The 26927-nt window shown below is 36.4% G+C and overlaps 1 protein-coding gene across 2 annotated transcripts in view; it reads left to right on the top strand.

Annotated features, from left to right (window-relative positions):
• BRIP1 (BRCA1 interacting protein C-terminal helicase 1) overlaps nt 1–26927 on the top strand; it is a 217730-nt gene that overhangs the window by 90672 nt on the left and 100131 nt on the right. For both annotated transcript variants that reach the window (XM_027870565.1, XM_027870564.1), the window contains 5 exons: nt 1381–1513; nt 2034–2188; nt 6953–7118; nt 7239–7379; nt 9864–10025. In XM_027870565.1, coding sequence (XP_027726366.1) covers nt 1381–1513; nt 2034–2188; nt 6953–7118; nt 7239–7379; nt 9864–10025 — 757 coding nt within the window. The remainder of the gene's footprint in view (nt 1–1380; nt 1514–2033; nt 2189–6952; nt 7119–7238; nt 7380–9863; nt 10026–26927) is intronic.

Here is a 26927-nt window from a genome sequence, read left to right as displayed (position 1 = left end):
TGCCAACCTCTAATCCTGCATCTCTAATTTCCTTTCAGACATCTCATACTGGATGTCCAGTAGACATCTTAAACTCAACATATCCAAAATAGAACTTACTATCTTAGAACTTCTCACTACTACCTTCCCTGATGGAAGGTGAAACCATCCTCCTGGTCCTCAGGCTTGCAACCTAGAAGTTATCTGCTCTTCACAATATTGATTTCACTTTTGCAACATCTCTCAAGTACATCTCCTTCTCTCCTCTGACTCTGCCACCACTTAGGTGCAGGCCCTCATCACCTCACACCAGGGTTATTGCAATAGCCTGTTGTTAGGTCTGCCTGCCTCGTTTCTCTAGACTCCAATCTATCCTCCATTCAGCCACTAAAGTGATTTTCCTAAAGCACAGTTCTGACCATGTCACTCCCTTACTCAATAAAGTCCATTGGCTTCCTGTTGCCTCCAGGCTTAAATACAAAATGCTCTACATTGAAAGGCCTTTATAACTTAGTCTCTTCCTACCTTATTCCCCCACACATTCTCCAATCCAATGACACTATCCTCCTAGCCATTCCACGAGCAACACACTCCGTCTTTTGGGTGTTCCCTCTGGCTGTCCCCTATGCCTGGAATGCTCTCTCTACTTTGCTCTAATTGCTGACCTCTGTGATTTCCTTTCAAGGCGCAACTAAAATCCCACCTTCTACAGGAAGCCTTCCCTAATCCCCTCTTAATTCTAGTGTCTTCTCTACTTGGGGGGCCAGTTAATTATTTCATATTTATCCTGTTTATAGTTTGTTTGCTTTGTATTTTTTGTTTGCATGTTGTTTTCCCTGTTATACTGTAAGCTCCTTGAAGGCAGGCACTGACTTTTGCCTCTTTTTGTATCACCAGTGTTTAGCACCTTGTCCAGCACATAGTAGGTGCTTAATAAATGTTTACTGATTGATTATTTGCTGTAAACAAGAGCAAGTAATCTGCCTGCTTGATCTATCTGTGCCCCCACCAAGGAATTAAAAAAGAAACATTGCCATTTATGTGAATATCTCTCCTGAGTAGGAAAAACATTGTAGTTGGTATCTGTTTTGGCTTAAAGCTGTATGAGGTGTTCAAGAACAAGTAGAATCACATGCATGCTTCTTTTTCTAAAATAAAATCATGACATCGGTTCTGTGTGTTTATTTTGCTGTGTGTGTGGCAAAGCCGCTAAACTGGTGGTCACTAGCATACCTTCTCCAAGGTATTGTAGTTTCTGATTAAACTTTCTTGGCCAGTTACTAGAAGCATTGAATGGTGTGTGACTGTGGTGAAAATCCATTTTCTCCATAGCTTTTTGCCAAAGTAACATGTAAAAAGGCTGATATTGTCTGTTAGAGTTATTTTTTTTTCTTATTCTAGTTGGTTACAGGAAAACGCTAAACATCTTGAAGAAAGAGATTATGAATCATCCTGTAAAGTCTGGAGTGGAAATGAAATGATCTCTCACTTCTATAAAATGGGCATAACTGTTGCTACCTTTCCAATATTACAGGTAAGATATTTTCTGGTTAGTGAAAGTCATCTTGTAGATACAAAGTTAATGTTATTATTGTGTAGTGTTTTGCCCCAGTAATGTGTTCTCTGCGTAGCGTGTATTATTTATTTAATACTATACTTATGCATCACCCTTCATTGAGTCAAGATCTTTTCAGTGCGTAAGTGTTCTCTGGAAGTTGACAAAGCACTTTAACCCATTCAAGCCACTGGAGAACCATTTAGTACATATCTGTTTACTGTATTACTTTGGGACTCTACCTGATACCCCAACAGCCTGAAGAATTAATGAGCCTCCTAAAGGCCTAACTTACTCTTAGGGAGTGACTGACTCTGGGGAGTATTTAGCTGATCATATGTAACCAGACTGTGGTGCCATTGTTGGCACTTAGCCTCATCATTCAGTAAACAGTTCATAGTATTGTTTTCAGATAGCCATTGCATGTTTCCATATGGAATATGATTGGTGTTGAATTTTTTTTCTAAGATATTGTTTACGTCCCGTTTTTCTGTTGTAGGGACATTTTACTGCTGTCCTTCAAAAAGAAGAAAAAATTACGACACTTAATGGTAAAGAGCAAATCAGAGAAATACCTATTGTTAGTTCCTCGACTCAGATTATGCTCAAAGGACTGTTTATGGTACTGGACTATCTTTTTAGGCAGAAGAGCAGGTCAGTGGAGATCATTTCTGTTTTTCTCCTTAGAAACAGTAGTATGTAATAACATTCTATGAGTCTTGGGTATGTCTCATAAATGCTTTAAAATTTTTTTCCTTTTCATTTTCATGAACTTAAAAAACATCAACAAATGTGAACATTTCCTTATGTGAGGAATAGAAAAGGAGGACCCTCAATGAAACTGAATTTCTATATACAGCTTTTTTTTTTAAATCATAGTAATTATAACATTGTCCTGCTTGTTGTTGCTCCTTCTGAACACCCTTCTGCTTTCTTCTTTGTTTTTTTTAAATACTTCATTGAGTCTTCTTTCTTTTTTCCTTTTTTTAATGTAAATATCATTGCCTCCAAAACTCTTATTCACTAAAAAACTCTGCCCTCCCTTGTAACATATAAGTGTAGCCATGAAAACAAGTCCACATTTTCTGTATCTGATACAACAAAATATTGATTAAATGCCTACTATGTGCCAGCCACTGTGCTAAGTGCTGGGGTTACAAATAAGAAAAGGAAAGTCTGCCCTCAAGGAGCTTACGATCTAATAGAAGAAGACAACAACAACAGTAATCGCTAACACTTATATAGCATTCCATATGTGTCAGGCACTGTGTTAAACATTTTGCAAATATCATCTCATTTGATCCTCACAACGACCCTGGGAGATAGATGCTGTTGTTATCTTCATTTTATAGAAGGGGAAACTGAGGCAGACAGAAATTAAATGACTTTCTCATGGTCACACAGCTAGTAAGTGTCTGAGGCTAGATTTGAACTCAGGTCTTCATGATTCTAGGTGTGGCACTTTATCTATTGTGCCACCTAGCTGAAAGGGGGAAGGGATAGTGGCAGAGAATAGCCAGTCCAGGGGCTTGATGAAATTAATGGTGAAGGCTAAACCAAGCAGAGGAGCTGGTGACAAATGAAGAGATGCCTGGAATGTTGAGCCCTCTATGAAGGGAGGCTATGGAATTTGGTTTTTGCTCCGCCTTCCAGCCTTCCATTCATAGGGGCAGAAGCAACTGAGAGGACTGATGGTCTGAGTAGCAAAGCTGAAACAATTTTCACGATGGTGATGTCTAAAAACGTGTGCCTTATTCTGCACCTCTAGTCCATCATCTCTCTGCCAAAATGTTTCATCTTCATGACTTCTGGAGTTGTGATTGGTCATTGCATTGATCAGAGTTCTTAAAACTTTCACAGTTGTTTTCCTTCTCAGTGATGTAGTCATTGTATAAATCGTTTTCTTAGTTCTGGTCACTTCACTTTGTCAGTTCATAGAAGTCCTCCTAGGTTTCTCTGAATCAAGCTCTTTTAAAATTTCTTATGATGAAATAATATTCCATGACATTCTTATGCCATAATTTATTCAACCATTTACCAACTTAATGGGTATCCACCTTATTTCTAGTTCTTTGCTACACCAAAAGTTCTGCTAGAAATATTTTGGTACAAATGGACACCATTCCCTCTTTCTCTGATCTCTTTGTGTTATAAGCTTAGTGGTGTTTATTACTTGGTCAAAGCAAGTAACAGTTTAGTAATTTTTTTTTTACTAAATTGCTAAATTTAGTTCCAAATTGCTTTACAGAATGGTTGGACCACCTTACAACACCATCAATGGCACAATAATGTGCCAGTCCTTTCACAGCCCCCCAACAGTTGTCAGTTTCCTTTTTTGTCATCTTAGCCAATTTGATGCCTGATAATGTGAATAAGTAGAAGAAAGCACCATACAAAATTATGGCTTACTCAGGGTTGAGACATTCAAGAAATAAACCCAGAAGAGGAGAGTTAACTCCACAAAATCTACAAGTAGAACCTCCGAGAAAAATATTGTGTGGCTATAAAGACTAATAGAAGAAGAAGGGAAATAAGATATAAAAAATGAAATTATGAATGAAATCAGAACTCTGGGGGGAAAATTAGAAAGAGAATTAACTTGAAAAAGAAAATGAAAAGCTTTTACTGAGTAGTTTAACAGCCCTTTTCATTTTTGATGTTGGCAATTTAATTTTCTTCTCTTTTTTTATCAGTTGTTTTTCCAAAGAGTTCCTAATTTAATAATCCATTTAAGTTTTTTGTTTTTAATTTCTTTTATCTTTTCTTTGATTTTTCATAATATCTGTCATAGTGTTTAATTGGGAATATTTTTGATTTGTTGCTTTTCTAATTAAAGTTACATGATCAATTCATTGATTTTTCTTTTCTTTCTCTCTTGTTGTTGAAAGTATTTAGCGATACAAATTTTCCCCAAAGGACTGCATTGGCTTCATCCTAAAGTTTTGGTATATTGTCTCATTGTTGTTATTTTCTGTAATTAAAAGATTTATTGTTTCTATGATTTGTTTTTTTATGCACCAGTTCTTTAAGATTAAATTATTTGTTCTCTTGAAGTTTGGATTCCTGCTGCAAATGTCCTGCATTCCCCCCCCCCCCCGTTTACTCACATTTTCATTTTTAGTTTATACATTAGGATTTTGTGCTTAGGCTATTCTCCTCTGATACTCTTGGTTGGTTTGGGCAATCTTTGATCCTGTGCCCTGCTGTGGCTGTTAACCTGGATGGTGTGAAGGATGCTAGGCCCCAATTTTGCCTTAATCCCTGGCTTTTATCTCAGTCTCATGGTGGTCCACTGCAGGATCTTGCCTTATCTGACATCACTTTCTTTTTCCTTGAACGATCCCCGTTTGGGAGTTGGTTCTGTTTCTTGCTGTGCTTCTGACAGGCCACGGTGGGATGCTAGAGATCACGCTGGTCTCGGCCTCCTTCACAGTCCCCCAGCACTGGCTCCCAGGTGCTGAGTTGCCTTTCTCTTCTGGTTTATCTCCCGCTACACTGAGTAGTACACAGCTTGGCCTCGTCCACCTTTACAATCACAGAGGCTGGCTCTTTTCCTGGCTTCTGTCCTGATAGACCAAGATCGGAATATGACTTCTGACCCCCAGTTACCAGAGTTTACCCTGGCTTGGGGTGCCCCTGTTTAGAATGCAAGAGTATTATTATGCCTTAAGAAATGATGAAAGATACTTTTGGACAAAGCTGGGAAAACTTGTGTGAGTTGATACGAGAGTGAAGTGAGCAGAACCAGGAGAACAATTTATACAGTAATAACAACATTGTCAATAAAAGCAACTCTGAAACATTTAAGATCATTGATGAAGCATGCCACCCACCTCCTGACAGAATGGTAATGGACTCAAGGTGCAGAAAGAAATGTGTATTTTTGGATTGACAGATGGGTGGATTTGTTTTCCTTTGACTAGGATTATTTGTTTCGAGAATTTTTTTCTTTTTTTTTTTTCTCCATTCGGGGAGGAATTTGTTAGGGAGAGAACAAATGATAGTGTTACTGAAAAGAAAGAAAAGATCAATGAAGCATTTTTTAAAAAACAGAAGAAAACAGAAAAATAGGACAGCTTTGAAAGTAACAAGCTAAGTATACTACTAATGAAGCATTAATAATGTTAGTGTAAGTGGCTTAGTGGATAGAGTGCTGGACTTGACGTCAGGAAGAATTGAGTTCAAATGTTGCCTCAGATACTAGCAGGGCCACCTCAGGCAAGTCACTTAACCCTTCTCAATCTTAGTTTTGACATATGTAAAAGTGGTAGTAATAACACATCAGAAGGATGTTGTGAGGTTCTGAAATAATGTGTTATGTGCTTTGTAAACCATAAAGCACTATAGAAGAGCTAGCTATTGTCATGTGCTTTTTAAAAAAGAGCTGTATGTACTAGGGTCATGGTTTCACATATTCACTCTTCCCATTCTGTTTTGTGTATAGAAATGTTCCTCTCTCTTTTTTTTTTGGTGTTTGTGAAATTCAGAATTTTTAAAATTTATTTTATTTTTAATTTATGAAATAAAATGAGCATTTCTGTAACACGGTACAACAAAAAAGATGATTGCATATGAAACTGCAAATCTGTTAGGTACAACTTGCTATTCCTTTAAAATATACAACAAAATTATTATGTGAATTTCTTTTTTTTCTCTCCCTCCACCTCACCCTAGAGATGGCCACCATTAGAAACAAATACATATATATGTATGTATTTATATATAAATACATATGTACAATTATTCTATACATACTTATATTTATCAGTTCTATCATGGACCTCTTTTTTTGGCAGTCTGATGAAGCCTGGGGACCCTTAATGTTTTTAAAAGTCAAAAGAAATGCTAGATTTTAAATAATGCTTAGTGAAAATAATGATGTTTTTTATTTCTTCTCCAAGTTCAGAGACTCCCCGAAATTTATCCATGGACCTAGTTGGGGGGGTCTGTGGGCCCTAGGTAAAGAACCCTTGGATTAGATAATTTCTGAGACCTTTCCTAATTCTAAAATTCTGTGATTCTATGATATGTGGCCAGAGTTATAAACTCTTTTGTTGGTAATGTGGAAAATTATAAGATTAAGATTTTTGAATGAGATATAGTATAGTATGCTAGAAAAAGTACCGTATTTGGAGTGAATAGGTCTAGCAGCTCTCATCCCCATTAGCTTTGTGACCATGGAGAATCATTTACCCTCTTTTAGTTTTCTCTTTTGTAAAATGGGAATAATATTTATCCTACCTAATTTATAGGGCAGTTGTGAAAAAATACTTTGCAAACTTTAAACCCCTATATAAATGTGACTTATAACTGACTTTAAATGTAATTGATTCTTACAATCTGTTCAGATATGGGTGATAAATATTGTAAATGTTTTTTAAAAATGAACAATTTGATTATTGGTTGCTTTTCATTTAGGTTTGCAGATGATTACAAAGTCGCTTTACAGCAAACTTACTCTTGGACAAGCCAGATTGATATTCCAGACAAAAATGGTTTCTTTGCTTTACCTAAAAATAAGAAACGTTCTAGACAAAAAATGGCAGTAAATGTGCTAAACTTTTGGTGCTTGAATCCAGCTGTGGTAAGCTTGTTCTGACAGTGGGAAATTTTTAGCTAGTATAATTGCTCAAAGAATTAGATGATAATATTTGACCCATTTGATCACAGTTTTGTATAACTAATATTTTTTCCTCCTTTATAGGCCTTTTCAGATATTAGTAGTAACGTACGGACGATTGTTCTGTCATCTGGTACTCTGTCACCAATGAAATCTTTTTCATCTGAACTTGGTGTGACATTTTCTATCCAACTAGAGGCTAATCATGTCATTCAGAACTCACAGGTTAGTATTTTCTTTTTTAGGTTTATGAAGTTTCTAAGACTTTTAATATAAATTGAATTCCTTGTTAACCAATTTGGGTGGCAAATGGAGAAGTTATATGAGAAGAAATTTTACATTTTAATTTAGGAATAAAAAGAATGCTAGTTATCTATATCCAGATAAAGAACTGATGGACTCTGAATGCAGATCAAAGCATACTTTTTCCCCTTTTTTTTCATGGTTTTTTTCCTTTTGATCTGTTTCTTCTTTCACAACTGTGACTAATATGGAAATATGTGTTGCCTAATTGCACATACATAACCTATATCAAATTGCCTACCATTTTAGGAAGAGGAAAGGGGAGGGAGGGAGGGAGAAAAATCTGGAAAATCTTGTACAAGTCAATGCTAAAAATTGTCGACATTCAATTGGGAAAAAATAAAATACTGTTAAAAATTCTAGAGACAACAAAAGGTGATAAATTCTGTTCCCTAAAGCAAAAACATAAAACTAGACTTCTTATTTTTTAGAGATAACAAAAAGTGATAAATTCTATTCCCTAAGGCAAAAACATAAAACTAGAATTCTTATGAGGAGGACATAATGGGCTGAAATTCTTTATGTTTTAATTCTTTGTCTAAGACAGTAGCAATAGACCAGGATTTAAAAAAAAAATCTAACAACTTCTCAAATTTTTATGTCATAGTAAAGCCTTGGAATAAGACCTTTAGCATAGTTAAACTTTCTTATACTAAGAGTTCTCTTTCAATTATTTTCTACCAAACTATCATTCTTTCAGGTATTGTTTTTGTGGGAATGTTCATTCTCATAAATATTCTGTTCTCTGATTGGAACTTGGCCTCTGAGGGAAATTCCTCCATTGAGGCAGCCTTGCCCTCTAGCTGGCCAGTAGTTGTTCAACCCCTAGGGAAAAGGAAATTTGACAGCCCTGGGGACATGTTCCCCTGTATAGGGGAACATGTCTTCCCAAGTCCTCCATCCCACTCCCCCTCACCCCACTCCCTGCCCAGTCCTTTCCCCCCCAGAACCTGATATGAAGCAAGAAGGTAATGTCGGCTATTCATATTATATCCATGGGTATTTATAAAGTATGAGTCCTCAGGTATATGTAAACAGATGTACCTTAACTCTAGAAATACAGATACTCTTAAGTAGAGCTGTACTTACAAGTATATTCAGATAAGTGGTAAGAACAAAACCCTGTGATGGTTACTGAAATGACCTGACTGCAGCTTTGTGGAGCATCAACTTTTACATGTCTAGCATAAAAATCATTTAGGTTTAAGCTGTCCTTGAAAAGACTTTCAAAATATTTTCACGACCATTAAGATTTTCAATAAACTGCAAATTTGCCTTATTTCTGCTCACATTGGCTCTCAATACCATCCCTTCTTTCTGTTTTAGAAGGCTAAGACTAGGTATATGTGACCACAGTAGACTTGGAAGGGACTTAGAATGTGTCGTGGTGCTAATTCCTCATGACTGGTCAGCACAGATTTTCTGGTGTGAGGGAAGTGGAAGTAATAGTACCTGTCATTTGGAATCATGTAAACCAATTGTAGCAAATCATACTCACCAAGTAATCTGGTTTCATCTAATTCTCCTGCTGTCAGGTAGACAGAATGGACAGCCTCTTATTGGATATGTTATAGTGGAAAGTCTTTTTGGGGTCTGTATTGGACTGGCAGTCTGATGGAGTTCATGGACCCCTTCACAGAAAAATGTTTTTAAATACATAAAATAACATGCATAGGATTACAAAGGAAACCAATTATATTAAGATATTGAGAAAACAAGTTCATGGGCCCCAGATGGAGAACTTCTGAATTGGCTAGTCTCAGAAGGCTCTTCCAAACTCTAAATTTTATGATGCTATGACCCAGCCTATGATTCATTCATTCATTATAATTTGTATGTCAGATATTTGTTAAACATCTACTATATTCAAGGTATTGCAAAGTCTTAGGCAATAAATAAGAAGTTATGTAGCTTCTGTGCTCAGGGAGGTAACATCCATAAGATTATAAACATTGCCTAAAGCTACACAAACTCAGAAAACTTCCATAAACTCAATTTCTTCCGTGGAGAGCAAATAAACTAAGCATATTTTAAGAAAATTTCTTGTAGAGGTACTGCTTGATTTCCTTTCGGCCCACTGGTCATACCTTAAGGTATCTTAATAAGTGCTTTTACATATATTATATCTATATATCTATACATATATATATGCACATATTTGTATCTAATGGTAGCCATCTCTAGGATTGGTGAGGGGGGAGGGAAAAATTTACTTGATAACTTTATTATATATTTAGAAAGAATAGCAATTTGTACATAATAGATTTGCAGTTTCATGTGCAGTCATCTTTTTTTGATTATGGAAATGCTTGTGTTATTCCATAGATTAAAAATAGAATTTTAAAAAATGCTTATTTGCCTGTCTGGTTTAAGCATACTTCTAATGCTGAATTTTTCACATAACAGGTTTGGGTTGGCACTATTGGGTCAGGCCCCAAGGGTCGGAATCTCTGTGCCACCTTCCAGCACACAGAGACCTTTGCATTCCAGGATGAAGTTGGAGCACTTCTCTTGTCTGTGTGCCAAACAGTGAGCCAAGGGATTTTGTGCTTCTTGCCATCTTACAAGGTAAGGAAATACTCATTTGTGCTTTTGACTTTTCAAAATCATATGAAATTCTCATCTTAGCTTTCTTGGGACCAGAAGCAATGAAAGTAACCCAAAATCTTTGCCAAATACACAATTTTATTGTCTGTTTTGGGAGTAGAAGGATGGGGGTGGGAAGGAGAGGAGAAAAGAGGATTCGTAATCATGAAATGATGTCTGATTAAACACGTCAGATTTCATTTGCCTTGAGAGGTTCTACTCAGACAAGAGCACAGGCTTACAGGCAGCAGCTTTTCAGCATCTGTCTAAATAGTTTCACACTCAAAAGGAAAAAGAACAAAGTTATACTTTTGAATGGCCTAATAATTTGACTCTAATATAGTGGTTGGGGCAGCTAGGGGGTGCAGTGGATAGAGTGCTGGTCCTAGACTCAGGAAGACTCATCTTCCTAAGTTCAAATATGGCCTTAGACACTTATTAGCTGTGGGGCCAGGGCATGTCACTTTTGGGGGGGGGGGGCAGTTGGAGTTAAGTCACTTGCCCAGGGTTACACAGCTAGTAAGTGTCAAGTGTTTGGTCTGAGGTCGGATTTGAACTCAGGTCCTCCTGACTTCAGGGCTGGTGCTCTATCCACTGCGCCACCTAGCTGCCCCTCTGGGCAAGTCACTTAACCTAGTTTGCCTCAGTTTCCTCATCACTCTAGTACCTTTGCCAAGAAAACCCCAAATGGAGTCATGAAGAGTTGACACTGCTGAACAACACCAATAATACCACAGTGGTTATTAATTGGTTTTGTATTAACTCCTTTTGCAGTCTGATAAAACCTGTGAACCTGTCCTCAGAATAATATTTTTAAATGCACAAAATAAAATACATAGAATTACAAAGGAAACCAATTTTATTGTAATATAGTTATCAAACTATCAAACTATATATTATAACTATTGTAATATAGTTATCAAAATAATTTCACAAACTGCAGAGTAAGCACCCCTCTAGGCTTTGCCATATTGTATTTGGTTGTATATCAAAAGGGTCAGTTTCTTACTTCCTGAAAAAAGGCTGGATTATACACTATGTCATTTTTTTTCTGGTAGTTTTTAGGCTTACTGTGATGTTTGGCAGTGTTTACTCAAATAAACATTTTGTAATGTCCTCTCCTTCTATTTAAGGTATTAACAACATAGATAGCCCCCCTCCTAAGAGAAGCAATATTGGTAGCGTTGCTCTCCATGCAGAAAGTGCTGTCTGTTTTAACCCCAACTATTTGGAATCCCTAGCTCCATTCCAGTTTCAAATCAAATGCCACCTCCAAGAGGAAGTCTTTTCTGTTCCCTAGTTGTTAGTGCCATCCTCACTTTTCTGAAAATACTCTGTATTTACTTTGTAATTACTTCCATTTGTACATGTTGTTTCCATCCAGTAGACTGTAAGCTTCTTGAGAAGCACCTGACACAATGCCTGACGTAGGAAACATTTAATACATGCTTGTTGAATCGAATTGAATTATATTTTAGTTGTGTTTCAAGCCTGGTTCTAATGCAGGCAGATATAATTATTTTTGTATAATAAGTTATACTTGTAAGAATAAGAACATAAATGATATTTTATTTCAGTAGAGATGTTTGACTTGGGATCTCTTTACAGACTTTCTATAAATTTTATGGACAAGAACCACATTCAATCAATTCTAGATGTAGATAAGGGTAGGACTAGGGTTCTGAACCTATGATTTTATTGGTATAGGGGATTCTGAGTCGAGGAAACTCTAACAATGCAGGCCAACACCTTCTCTGCCATTTATGTCTAAGCACACTGAATATAAAATAAACATAAGCATCTAAGAACCATCTTTTAAGAAAAGTTTTTATTAAATTTTTTTGTTTTTTGCATCACCATGGTTTCCCCCAGCATCCTTCCCCCTTCCACAGTGCCATCCTATATAGGATGGCTCTCTATATAGGATCCTTTGTATATTATAAATAGTATTTTTAAAGACAAAAAAGAAAAAGAAGAGAAAAAAATCAGCATAACTGATCAGTACATAGAAAAATGTAAATATGCACGCTTTACAATCTGGGTAAAGGAGTCAGATGTCTTCTCATATTTCTTCTTTCAAGCCATGCTTATTTCCAGGACTACTACTAACAGAAGTTAGGATTTTTTCCACAGTGAAGTATCTAAGCTAAGCGTGTTTGTTCAAAAGACTAGTAATTAAGGCTAGATTCAAAGTCATAGGGTAATTTTTTTCCTTTTATCAAAGGAAGTAATTGGCCTTACATAAAATCAGTGGAACTTTTAAAGTTTAAAATATGGAAACTTCCTTCCCCAAGGAAGTTATTTGCAGTAGCATTGGAACTCAGATTATCCCAAAGCAATCTGAAAGAAAACAAAAAACAAAAAAAAACCCAAAACCACAAGCAGGTTGGAAAAAACCTTTTACTAAAACCACATTCCAACCAAGATCAGAAGCACGGAGTCGCGAAGTGAGGAAATAATCCTGATAGTGTAGACAGCATGAGCAAATTGGAAACCATTTGCCAAACCCCTATAGATATGGTACCAAATAGCAGTTCTTTATGTGCATGGCAGCAACCTAATTGAACATGTTTCTCAGCACACATGGAGCTGTGCCAGCTCTAATGTAAACCTACTTCACAAGACTGTAATTACTGACGAAAAAACCCACAGTATGAAAAACAGCCAGAGCATGGAAGAACTTCAGCACATCATCTAAGACCAATTTTCTTGTTTAAGATTTCTCTCATTATAATGTATTCAGCAATAAAAAAAGTGTTCTATAGAGACCCAGGTGGAATTCAATACTAATACAGAAGGAAAGTAGCTATTTAGGCCAAATAGAGGAAGAGAATGCCACCTTGGGAGCCCAGTCTCCTGGGATTTTATGTTTCTGACAGCACTATTTACTGCAGTTACTGAAATTGGCCATTAGGTGACTACATAGACCATAAAATGTAGGCTTGCCTAACTAAACAAGTTGTCTAGCTTAGTGAATGAATTGAAATATACTCCTTTTAGATGAGCACATCCCACCCCTCACATGAATAAGATAAGTAAACAGAAAATGAAACTCTCAAATAAAGTTTGTTATCATTTAGTATTGAGTTTGAGATTTTAATTTATGTTCAGCTCCTCAATGCTGAGCAGGCTGCATGCCACGTAAATACACTTTAAGAAGGAGCGTTGGTATTTTCGTTCCAGATTTTAAATGCTCAATGGATTTGAGCTAATTATGGTTGGCAGTACATGTAATCAAATAACACTAACCTTTAAATCATAAAGCTTCATCTTTTGACCCACTATTATTTCACAGGATGATGAAACTAGTTAGCTTAATAGCTTCAAAAAGCTTTTTTGCTTCATCTTTTGACCCACTATTATTTCACAGGATGATGAAACTAGTTAGCTTAATAGCTTCAAAAAGCTTTTTTGTTTCAGGGAGAAGGGACATGAATCTAAGTCTGAACCTTTTGTTGTTGTTCACTCATTCAGTTGTGTCTAAGTCTGGTTTTCTTGGCAAAGATAGTGGAGTGGTTTGTCTCATTTCCTTTTCCAGTGTGTCCCCATTTTACAGTTGAGGAATGGAGGCAGGTAGGGGTTAAGTGACTTGCCCAGAATCATACAGATACTAAGTGTCTGAGATCATATTTGGATTTAGGTCTTCCTGACTCTAGGCCCAGTATTCTACCACCTAGCTGCCAAGTCTGAATCTTAGATGTAAGTAATTGATTTAAATTGTTCTACTTCTCCCATTGTTTCTGTGCTTCTACTGCTACTAGGTTTGTTGAGGGGATTATTCTTAGTGAAGAACACATTATTACAGTTTACTAATAAAAATATTGATGAGTTAGTTTTAATTTAAATGTGTCCCTTTTTATTTTAGTAATAGAAGGTGACTGACACCATACTTCTCTTGGCAGATTGTCTTTTTTTCCTCTAGAATATATTGATTCTAGAGATTATATTGAGAAACAAATTTATGTTCTTGTCACTGCATAGGTAAATCACTTCACCTTTTTGGCCTCAGTTCCCTCCTCTGTGAAACAAGAAGGTTGCGCTAGATAGATGGTCTCTGTAGTCCCTCCCAGCTATAAATCTATGTGATTTTCCAAGTCACAGATAGCTTGTAATCCGTGTTAGGAGAAGCAATTCCCATACCAGGAATGCCCTACACTGATAAAACTAAAGATCATTTGGTTCTTTACCTATGGAAATTCTCATTCTGTTTCTCATATTTGAAAATTTTAATTATGTTTTATTTGGATATCTTATGAATTATATTTGTATAGGAAAATTTTGTTTTCTTGCTATGTATGTATCTACATATTTTCATGTATTTATTGAGTGGGGGTAAATACTCAGTCCATTTGTTAATTGCCATGAATGAATGAAAAGGAAAGCATTTATTGAACACTTACTATGTGCCAGGAACTATGCTAAACACTAAGGTTACAGATGCAAAAGTGAAATAGTCTCTTCCCTTCTATTAGTGGGGAGACCACCCTATAGGAGGGTACAGCTTCAGGCCAAATGACAACATGAAATTCTATCCCTGTAGACTGTAAGAAACTCTCTACCCATTTGCTGCAAGACACACTGGCTATCATCTTCTTGTTTGACCTGAATCTGCAACTAAGGAACTCTGCTATAGTGATTCTACTCAGTGGCCATAGATTTAGTGGAGATCATCAGATGCTTAATTTCTTTAAAAAAATTGTATCTTTTTAGTTTCATATTACCTCTATTAAAATATATATTTTGATTGATGTCTTTTGATTTTATATTATTTACATTTCCTAATATATCGCTTCCCTCTCTCAGAGAGCATCCCCCCCCCCTTTTTTTTGGCAGTTGGGGTTAAGTGACTTGCCCAGGGTCACACAGCTAGTAAGTGTCAAGTGTTTGGTCTGAGGCTGGATTTGAACTCAGGTCCTCCTGACTTCAGGCCCAGTGCTCTATCTACTGTGCCACCTAGCTGCCCCTTGAGAGCGTCCCTTTTAACAAAAAATAAAAATGAGAAAAAAAATAGTTGAACAAAACTAACCAAAACTCTGAAAGAGTCCCATTTTATCTGCAGTGTTCCACACTCATAGACCTGCAATAGGTAGAGGGAGACAAAGCAGCTTGGTTCCACCTGTCCCTGAAGCAGGGCCCTGGAATGGGTCTGAGGTACCTTTTTCTGGGCTTGGGATGTCCTCTTTGACCTGATGCATACCTCTTCCTGGGTGTTATAGTGCTCTGCTCATTGTGTGAACCTGTTCTGGCCTGACCCCAGTGTCCACAGACCCCTCTGTCTGTCTTGCTATGTCAGGCAGGGCTCGGCAAATGATTCACTGTAACCTTTTCTGGATTTTCCTGTAAGGATTCAGTCTGGTACATTTTTTAGATCTATTTGGAGGAGTTTGTGGAGGAGAGCCCACTGCACTGTTTCTTATCACTTCCATCTTAGTTCTGCTTCTGCATTAATTTTGTTCATGCAAAAGTTTTTCAATTCATTTAATTGAAATTATCTCTTTTATCTTTTATAAACCTGTTTCACTTTGCATTTTTTATGGTATGATGTTTAGATGATATATCCATTTTGAGTTTGTTGCTGCATCTGTTGTAAGATGTTGGTCTATGCTTTAAAGCACAGTTCTGACTGTGTTATCCTTTTATTCACTGAACTCCAGTGGCCCTCTATCACCTCCAGGATCAAATATAAAATCTTATGGCATTCAAAGCTATTTATAACTTGGCCTCCCCCTGTCTTTCCAGTCTTCTTATGTCTTTTACCTCCTCCCTTCACTCCCCCTTCTCTGTTCTTCCCCCTCACCCCCATACTCTTAGATCCAGTGAGACTGGCGTCCTTGATGTTCCTTGCACATGACACTCTATGTCCTGACTCTGGGCATTTTTGCTGGCTATCCCCCATGCCTGGAATGTTCTCCCTCTTCCTCCCTCCCTCCTGACTTCTCTGGCTTCCTTCAGATCCCAGCTAAAATCCCAACTTCTACAGGAAGTCTTTTATGATTTCCCTTAATTCTTTTATTTTTTAATGTTTTAAAATTTATTTCATTAAATATCTCAATGACATATATAATTGTTTTAACATTCTATTTTTTCCTGATTTCTCTTGATTCTAATGCCTTCCTTCTACTGATCTTCGATATATCCTGTATGCAGCTTATTTGTACGTAATTGTTTGCATATTGTCTCTCACTTTAGACTGTAAACTCTTTGAGAGAAGGATCTGCTTTTGCCTTTCTTTATATCCAAAATGCTTAGCACAATGCCTTTAACATAGTAGGCACTTAATAAATGTTTATCGACTACCTGATTGACTAACCCTAATTTCTGCCAGACTGTTTTCCAGTTTTACTAGCAATTCTGGTTAAATGGGGAGTTGCTTCCTAGGTAATTAATGTTTCCAAGTTTATTGAACTATTGAATTAAATTGTTTCTGATTTTTCCTTGTCTATTCTGTTCTGTTGAATTAATTGAAAACATTTTTTAACCAATACCAAGTAGTTTTGACAGTTACTATTTTGTAATATAGTTTGAAGCCTGGAAGATCTAGCCTTCCTTCAAGTCCTACTCTTTTTCCTTTTTTTCCCCCTCATCAAATACTTTTAAAGGCCATGTAGGTAATTTTCCTTTCCCTGCCATGGTGTCAGCTACTCCCACATCTTCTCTGCCAGTCCATGACTATTATTTCCTTCAAGATTAAGCTCAACATTTGCTTCCTTCTTGAAACCTATTTTGGTTACCTCTAACTCACCTGAATCACTTTGGTGTACTCTGTTTTTCCATAGCACAATTGATGTGTGTGTGTGTGTGTGTGTGTGTGTGTGTGTGTGTGTGTGTGTGTGTGTGTGTGTGTGTTTTATACTGTTCATCAGTTACTCATATGTGTTTGGCTTTTGCTTTTTTAATTATTTCATGTGTATATTACCTATTTGTCCTTTTTAGGTGTTTTGTGTGTATTACCTATTTGTCTTCTATATTTGGGTTATGTTGAATCTGAAGGGAGAAATTGTACCACCTTTTTATAGCTCAATTGTACTAAGTGCAAAGGAGGCCCACACATATTATCATACCTCAAGAATTTATTATTTTATCAGTGGTAAGCAGATCATGACACTTCTAGGCTTAGTATACAGCAAAAGAATTCATCACCTGTTGACCAGCCTTCTTGTTTTATTTTTAGAGGCAGTTGGGGTTGTGACTTGTCCAGGATCACACACTTATTAAGTGTCTGAGGCAGATTTGAACTCAGGTCTTCCTGACTCCACGGCCAGTGCTCTATCTACTGTACCACCTATCTGTTCTTCAGTCTTCTTGTGATAAACCTTTTGAAGCTAGGTTTGGCCTCAGATGATGGAGTCATCACAGCGTACACATGAAGCTTTCTAGTTTGTTAGGAGATGCCAGAATTTATGATTTGAAGGTGCACCCTTTGAGAATCCAGTGTCATTTCTCTACCACAGTGAGTTATCTGAGTCAGCCTCTTGTAGTGGAGCCATGAAAAAGATAGTCAATAAGTATTTTGAATGAATGGCTTAAAACTAATTTAGATGTAGCCAAATGGACATTCTGATTTCAATTTTAGATATTCCTGGTAATTTTGTGAAAATTAAAATACAATCATCTCTCAATCACATAATTTTAACTAGATTATTACCATATTCAACTTTCTACCACCAAAATGAATTGCCAACTGCCCTGAGTAGGGCTTGGTTGAAATTAGATTAGGACTTAAAATCCTACAAAATAGGGATAGTTGAATTACATATTTATAATGCAACTATACAGATATATATGTTAGAGTTTAAGATATCTTTAAACACTTTAAATGCTTTTTAGAAATGATACAAATAAGATTTTAGAATAGGGTTAGCTTTGAGCTTCAAGAATACTAAGCATCACAATTTCCTAATGTTTGGTGTTACGGTATGGCATGGTTTCTTGTTGATAATGCTGCACTTAGACTTGTCTCTATGAAGCTACAGTAGAGATAGGTCAAGTATCAGCTTTCTTTCCTTTTTGAATTATTTAAAAGGCTTTAAAAACATTTTATGCAAAAGTAGTACCTATGCTTTGTTCTTATTACAGATTTGTTTTGTTTTTGTTCAAGGAAGAAATCCAATAAAACTTCACTAATTTGGACATGTGGGGAGTAGAGCTATAACTAGGAGTTCTGGTACCTTGAGCAAATTCATTTGGAGGGTAGTAGTGGTATGTCTAAGGTGTGACTATTCCTGTGCACATTTTTTAAACTTAGTTTTTAATTTGTGAAATAAAATGAGCATTTCCATGACATAGTAGAATAATCAAAAAGATGATTGCTTATGAAACTGCAAATCTATTATGTACAACTTGCTATTCCTTTTAAATGTATAATAAATTTAACATGTAAATATCTTTTTTTCTTCACAGCAGTTGGGGAATGGCTAAACAAGTTGTGGTATATAATCATGATGGAATGCTATTGTATTATATGAAATGATGAGCCTATTAATTTTAGAAAAGCATGGATAGACCTGTGCATGTTTCAAGTTAGCTGGAAAGAGGTCATAGAGGTTCAGATACTGGGAAGCCAAGGTATTTGAAGGAGGTAGGAATTAGGGTGGAGGAAAGAGTGACCTGGAAGTCATGGATTTCAGTAATAAAGATCTATATAACATGGAATGAACTTTATAGAAGAAAAGTGGTTGCCATGTGAAAATAGTAAAGATGATGGTGTTAGGAGCAAGTAGCATGCCAACTCTCTCTCTTGTCCCTATGTATTAGGGAGTGTGAAAGAAGGAGTTGCTAGCCTTGGGGAGAATGCCAGAGGAAGTGCTACCTAGAAAAAAACTAGGTTTTTTTTTAAGCATCAGAAGTTAAAAACTGACATTTATATTGGGCTTTAGGATTTTAAAAAAACTTCACATGTTATTTGGCCATAATAACCTTAAGAGGAAGGTGTTATTATTATCTCTATTTTACATATGAAGAAACTGAGTCCAGGAGAGGTTAAGTGACTTGCTCCACTGAGGAGGAATTTGAATTCAAGTCCGTCATGTAAAATTCTGTCCATTATTCTGTGCAGCCTCCATCAGTGGAAGGTGGGAGGAATGTGAAGGGGGAAAAATCTATAATTTTTCCAACGTCACACTTACCACTTGATTTGTATGGGCCTTAGTTTCCTCATTTGTAAAATGTTAAATTTGGGCTAAATGATCTAAGAGGACCCTTCCCACTTTTTTTTTGGTTGTTATTTGCTTTTTGGTGAGGCAGTCTGGTTAAATGACTTGTCCAGGGTCACGCAGTTATTAAATGTCAAGTGTCTGAGGCTGGATTTGAACTCAGGTCCTCTTGACTTCGAGGGTCAGAGCTCTATCCACTGTGCCACCTCCCTGCCCCAACCCTTTGTACTTTAAAGCTATGATCCTAAAATCTAAAAACTTGACAACTGATTGGATAAGAATGATTTGTGACTAATATATCCAATTATTTGTATTTAAATTGATACTCCCAAGTGTCAGAAGGTGTTTAAAACAATTAATTTGCTTAAGTAGCTTTTAAACATCCCTGTAAATCTTTTTGGTAGTACTGAATTACTTTCCAACCATTTCTTTGTTGATAGTGAAAGGCAAACTTCATTTTAGCTCCTTCATAATCTCCAAATTCCAAATTAAGGGGATCCCAATGAATTGTTACTGGGGTTTTGAAATCTAAACTTTATCGTAATAATTTCAGTTTCCATAAATTAGTTTATTGATTTTTTTTTTAATTATTTAAAAATAAAAGCTGTGTGACCCTGGGCAAGTCACTTAACCTGGTTTGCCTCAGTTTCCTCATCTATAAAATGAGCTGGAGAAGAAAATGGCAAACCACTCCAGTGTCTTTGCCAAGAAAACCTCAAGTGGGGTCATGAAGAGTCAGACATGACTGAAAAATGATTGAGCAACAACAGTAAGTGGAAAGATTGGAGTGTGTTATACATAGATATATATGTATATATAATTTTTTTTTTTTGCATACTTACCTTATTTTAAATTCTAATGTTGATACCAAGATTTCTCAAAGTCATCAAATGAATTGGTTAGCCTGAGAACCTCCCTTCCCTACTGGAGAATTTTACCCCTTTTTTTATCTTGGAGGCACAGCTGTATTAGAATCCATAGGGGGATCTTATTCTGCTCCTGTGATTAGCAGATTAGAATCTTTAGTTTGTTTGTGTATGATTGCTTTAATTAGCATTACCTTTGATTCTGTTCTTCACATATAAAGATCATATGATTACAGATTTAGAATTGAAAGAGGCCTTAGGAGGTTTCTACTCCCACCTCTCTCATGGGCCCAGAAAAGTTAAACCACTTATCCACCGTCACAGGTGTAAAATAAAAGAGCCTGGATTTGCCTTTTTCCCATGGGGACATTGCCTGTCCTATGAGCCTTCTCATACTCCCTGTCCTGTGAGCCTTCTCACTGTTGTCTGAGTTGATTTCTCCACAGCTGTAGAAAATTGTGTTCACCCCTTCTCTTTGGAGTGAAGGTAATGGTTCAAATCATAAAATATCTCCTTGAGAAGATGTGGGTAAAGAATGATGTTGATGAAATTTAAGTTACTGGTATCTGTACCAGTATCTAACAGGTGGATATAATGGGTAACCATTTTGTGCTAGTCACCAGTCTTCTTTCCACAGCAATGTTCTAACTTTCTCCAATAATTCTTCTCTATTCAAAACTAAAAGACCCCATACCTCCTGTTTCAGATGCTCTAACTAGAGATCTTAAACCTGGATTGGGTCTGCTTGCAGTCCCTTTTTTCAAAGGAAGGGCATTGACAGCTTTTGTGAAAAGGAGCCAAGTTTAGATGTGGATATAGATGAGTGCTGTAAGATGACCATAGACATGAAATTTGCTTTTGAGACCACTTCTAAACATACTGACCAGTCACTGGTACTGGCTGTTTTTAGAGAGACCTTAACATTTACAGTCTTCTAAGATAGAAATAATTTTACAGCCCCAAATAATTTACTTTTGTGTCTTGAAAGAGTTAATAGGCCTATCTAATTGTAGCTGAGACTCTGTTAATCCTTAGCTAGTATTAATGGGGCATTTACATGTGCTGTGTTGAGTAGCATGAAGAATGAACAAAACAGATAAGGTTCCTACTTTCCAACACATTTCTTAATTGTACAGAATAAAAACGATTTTATTTCTTAATTTGCAATAATTGTAGAGTAAAGGAATAATGTTTGGTAATGATATCTTATAGTAGCTGGTTAAAATTTTTGATAGAAAGTGAGGAATAAAGTATAAGTCAAACTTTGCAAATGCTTTTGATACTCTATAGGGCAATAATCTTCAGAGTGATGACAAAATAGTTGAAAATAATAGAACTTCTTGAGAAAATAGAATTTAAAAATTGCCTCAGGGCAGTTAGCCATTGGTATCTTCATCAGTGTCTAACAAGTGGATATAGTGATTTCTAAGGCCAATTCCTTTGTTTTCCTTGTTAGTATTAATTGTCACTCATGTCCCCTTGGTCATGTTTGATGGATTTTTTTACTTATAACTTCTAAAAATATTTCATTTATTATGTATGTCAGTGCTCACAACAAGCACTTGTAACAAGATTACTGGGAAAATAATTGCAGGTTTTGTGCCAACAACTGTTGCTGAAGATGAGGAGGTAGAGTAATTCTATGAAAAATCCAGTAAGACCTTCCAAATTAAGTCAAAATATACCTTTGTAGAACCAAGAGAGATCAGTGTCACAAAAACCCAGAGATGAAAGTGTAACCAGGACCAGAGATTGTCGTCAGTGTCAAATGCTTTAGAGAGGTCAAAGAATATGAAAATTGTGGAGTGGCTATTAAATTTAGTAATTAGAAGATTGTTAGTAACGTTGGTGAGAACAGTTTCAGTTGAGTCATGAGCTTAGTGGCCATTATGCATACCAATACCTGGTAACTTCAGTGTAAAGGCAAACACAAGGAATGCTAGTGAAAAGTGTTGGAAAACACTAAGGGACTATATAAAAGCCTTGGGTTTATATATTATGAATATTTTTATTGAGAAGAGAGTTAGGAAGGACTGGACATGTTGAGAACAAAATAACATTAAAAGAATGAAATTATTATATTTTAGCCAACAATAAACAACAGGTTTCCAACGTGAGAGTCATTTCTAATTTAGCTTTGTGAATATGGTCAGATCAACTTGTTAAAGCAGTAATCAAAATCAGCATCTTTTTGAGACTGTGTTGTGCAGTTCAGGCAACTCCAACCTGCCCTGTTTGAACAAGCTGTTGATCCTGAAAAATCAGAGAACAGACTTAAACACACACCAGAAAATTTAGTCTATGCAAATCAGTTACTGCCATAACCTTTGAAATCTCTTCAGCCAGCAAACATTTGATCTATTTGCCAAGCAGAGGTATATTTTTTCAATTAAAAAAATCCGTTTTTTCTGCCTCTCATTTTGTCTCCTCTATTGGAGAAAAAACTCCCAAAACCTTTGTAATGAATATTTGTGGTTAAACAAAAGAAATTCCTACAGCTATGTTAAAAAAAAATGTCTTGTTCTGTACTCCAAGTTCATTGCTTCTCTGTCAGGAGGTAGGTAACATACGTCATCAGTCATTCTTCTGGAATTGTGAATTGATCTTTGTGTTGATCAAAGTTCTTAAGCCTTTCAAACTTGTTTGTCTTTAAAATGCTGTTATTGTGTATTGTTCTCTTGGTTTTATTCCCGTCACTCTGCATTAGTTCAAACAAGTCTTCCCAGGATTCTCTGAAACTTTTTATAATTTATTATAGCACAATAGTATTCTATTATATTCATTTATCATATTTTGTCCTGTTATTCTCTAATTCACCGACAACCCTTTAGTTTCCAGTTCTTTGCCACCACCAAAAGAGCTCCTCTAAATTTTTTTTTACATATGGATCATTTTCTTCTTTCTTTAATCCCTTTGGAGAATAGTAGTAGTTTCACAGGGTTAAGGTAATGTACAGTTTAAGTAACTTTTGGGGCATAATTCTAAATTGCTTTCCAAAAGAGCTTTAATTATCTGGAGCATTTTTTTTCATATGACTCTTAATAGCTTGGATTTCTTCCTTAGCAAACTTCTTGTTCATATCCTTTGACCATTTGTTAACTGGAGAATGGCTCTTATTCTTATAAATTTGAACCCATTTCTTATTTATCTTGAAAATGAGAACTTTATCAGAGAAATTCACTGTAAAGATTTTTTCCCAGTTGCCTGCTGAAGAAAAACAATTTTAAAGAAAGTATGGAGAAGGACCCAACTAATCAAGCTAATTGTAAGATAAAAATAAAAAATAATTCTTTCCTTCAAGGAATTTAAATTCTATCAGGAAACATAACAACTAAACAAGTAAAAACTAAGTAATTTGAGGCTAGAGAGAGCACTTGATAACTTGATGGATCAGGAAAAACTCCTGGGTAGGAGGTGTCATCAGAATCCAACTTTGAAGGAAACTAGGGTTCTAAGAGGTAGATGTGAAAAGAGAATGTATTTCTGGGTGGGGGCATAGTCTGTGCCTAGGCACTTTCTCTTGGGTTTTTTCTTTTCCCCCAAGCATTTTACTTACCTTCTCTCACTGGAGAACATGGCTTAGTGTTGCTAATTTCTATTACACTGCTTGTTAAACTTGGCTCCCTTACCAGTATCATTTTTCCTTGAATGTGCTTCTAAGATCTCATTGACAAATACTTTGTCCTTTTTTGTTTGTTAGGCATCTTGTATGAATAATTTATTTTGATTCAAGTTGTCTATCATCAGTTTTCCCCTTGAGTGTGGTGCTCACTTTCTCAGATAACTGGTTTGCTTCTGATTGTGCTGCTTCATAGACAAATGAGTTGACACATGGAAAAGAAAATACTTCAATTCTTGGATGGATTTGTGATCTTGTTGACATGGGTACTTCTTCCAGTTATGCGGATCTCAGATCATCTGTGCTTTCTTATTCTGTGTGACTTTTGTCCATGTCCTCCCCTAAATCCTCCATTGGAGGAAGATTTAGAGCTACCTTAACATGCTCAGGTTCTAGTTTTCTACTTCTCTTGATATCTTATATATACCAGTTGAGGACATTGGATGTCCACTGGTTATTTCTCATTCTTGTCACATGACTTAGCCACCTTCTTTTTAATCTTTATACTGTTTCTCTTGTACATTTACTACTCATATCCATCATGTGCCTCCACATTAGCCTTTTCTTGAACCCTAACACTCATCCCTCAGAAACTTTGATATTCCAAGTCTCAGAGACATATGGCATCACTGTGATAATACTGTTGTTAAAAACATAGGCCTTATAAATATCAAAATAGCAACACTTTTTATATTCATGGCCCTGTTCCTGACTTCCTGGCCTTCAAAACTATGCCTTCTCTACTGCTGGGTCATCCTGAAACTTCCCTCAGTGCCTGGGGCTTCCTCGCTCCAGAACAGCCTACACCCATATACCTTGTTCACTCTGTTATATCCCTCTGCAAGACTGCCCCTCTTCTCTCACTGGTGAGTTCCTCCCTTTGGTGGACTGGCCCAGGATGACCTGCCTGCATTCCCCTCAAGGACAGGGACTGTCTTTCTTTTTGCTTGTATTTATATACCCAAGACTTAGCACAATTCCTGGTTTGTAAGCAGTAATGAGTCCTTCCTTCCTTCCTTCCTTCTCTTTTTCTTCCCCCCCCGCCCCGTTTCTCCCTTTCTTTAGGCAAAAATGAAAACAAAATGGGTATACATTGGTTGGATAATGACTGAACAAATTGTGGTATATGAATGCAATTGAATGTTATTATGCCATAAAAAAGACAAATATAAGGAATTCAGAGGGGCATGAGTAAACCTATATAAACTGATGCACAGTGAAATAAAGAGAAATAGAAGAAGGATATTTGCAACGACTACAGTAATATAAACAAAAACACCACCAAAAGGCAGCCAAACTGATTTATTGTAATGACCAATCTCAGCTTCCTAGAACTGATGATGGAACATATTTCATCTCAGTAGAGAGGCAGAGGCATCAGGTACAGAATGTTGCATAAGCTGTCAGATGCAATTGTTTTGCTAGTCTTATATAGCATTTTTTTTTCTGTATTAAAGGAATATTTAGTGGAGAAGGCAGTATTCAGAGAATTGATTGTGTTGCAATAGATAGAGTGTAGGGCCTGAAGTTAAGAAGATCTGAGTTCAAATCAAGCCTTTGACACTTACTAACTGTGTGACTTTGGGAAGTCACTTAACTTCTGCATACTTGGTTTCCTCATCTGTAAAGTAGGAATAATAATAGCACCTACCTTGCACGATTGTTGTGAAGAACAAATAAGATAATATTTGTGAAGTGCTTAGCATGGTTCCTGGCACATGGGTTTCTGACACTATATAAATGCTAGCTATAATGATGTGAAAACAAAAGCTGCACATAAAACTTTAAAAGAAAAAGAAAAAAATAACATAAGCCTTTGTTTCAGGGATAAGTTTGAGGTAATGAAAAAATAATACTGCACAATTTTTGGAAGACAATCCAGCCTACTTCCCTTCTTTTGTTCAATTTTCAGCCCTAGGGTGCATTATCCATCTGCCATAGCTTGCAATTGCATTGGGAAAATAGGGTGTTTAGAACGGAGAAGAGATTTTGGTGATGAAGAAAATTTTAATGCTTTTGATTAGTCCATATAATAGGTGATGATGATGGCCTAGATTAGGATGGTGGCATTGGAATAACAGAAAGAAAGAACTGGATGGATGAGGCATAATGAAGGCAGAACTTACAGGATTTGGTGACTGATTTCCCCTATCTGTGACCTTCCATATTTTAAAGTTTTTGAGCCTGAATGATAGGATGGAGGTAAAAGAATTAGAACTGTTTGGAGGGAGAGCTAGTTTTGCAAGGGCTCACTGATCAGTCAAAAACATTTATTTAGAGCCTACTGTGTACTGATACAAAGAAAAAGTAAAGCTGTCTCTGACCTCAAGAAACTTAAGTTCAAAGAGAGGGAACAATATGTACCTATAGATGTAAATACAAAACACATAAGAAGCAGATGTAAGGTAACCTGAGTGGAGGGTGGGGGGAGTGCAAAACGGCGGTGTGTAGAAGAGATTTTTCCTTGGGTATGTATTGAACTCGTGTACTTCTGAAGCCTCTTCCAATATGAGATTCTGTGATAAAGCAGAGTTTGAAATTAATTTTTTTTAAATAAAAGAGATCTCTATATCTCAAAAATGAACAAATTAAAATACCGTATATATTCAGGCTTAGAGTCAGAAAATACTCGTAGTTTCATTTCTTTACAAACTGTCTTTCACCAGCTGCCAAAATAATCTTTTTAAGGTAATGATTTGACCATGTCTCTCAGCTCTAACACCTTTAGCATTTCTTTGTTGTTTTTAAAATATCAAATTCCATTGTTAGCGTTTAAGGCTTTCTATCATCTGACTCTCATCTAGCTTTCCAACTTTTATTTGACATTACTGTCCATTGCGTTCTCTGTTCTAGCCATAGTAACACAGTAAATCCACAGGCCATCCCTTAACTTCATGCAGCAGGCCATCTCCAATGCCTGAAATTCATGCCTTCCTCAGAATCCTTGTCTTCCCAGCATGGGAACCACTTCCCTTTTCCAGTCTCCTCAGCTAAAAATGTTCTCTCCTCTATCAAATTTTCCTAGAGCATCATTTCTCTACTTTCCCTTTTCTCCTTGTCTGATATTATGCTTCTCTGTGTACTGTTATTTCTCTTCCCTCATCTCATGTACCTTCCCTTTTCCTGCCCTCCTGGAGAATTTAAGCTCCTTGAAGGCAGAAGCTATGATTTTTTTCATCTTTGTATCCGTAGTGCTAAACATGGTACATTGCACACAGTAGGCACTTACTACTTATTTGTAGATGAA

This window comes from Vombatus ursinus, unplaced genomic scaffold (assembly GCF_900497805.2).
Source record: "Vombatus ursinus unplaced genomic scaffold, bare-nosed wombat genome assembly UNPS02014797.1, whole genome shotgun sequence".
Taxonomy (NCBI): Eukaryota; Metazoa; Chordata; class Mammalia; order Diprotodontia; family Vombatidae; genus Vombatus; species Vombatus ursinus.
Note: the sequence above shows the minus strand (reverse complement) of the source record. Positions and strands in the feature narration are given on the sequence as shown.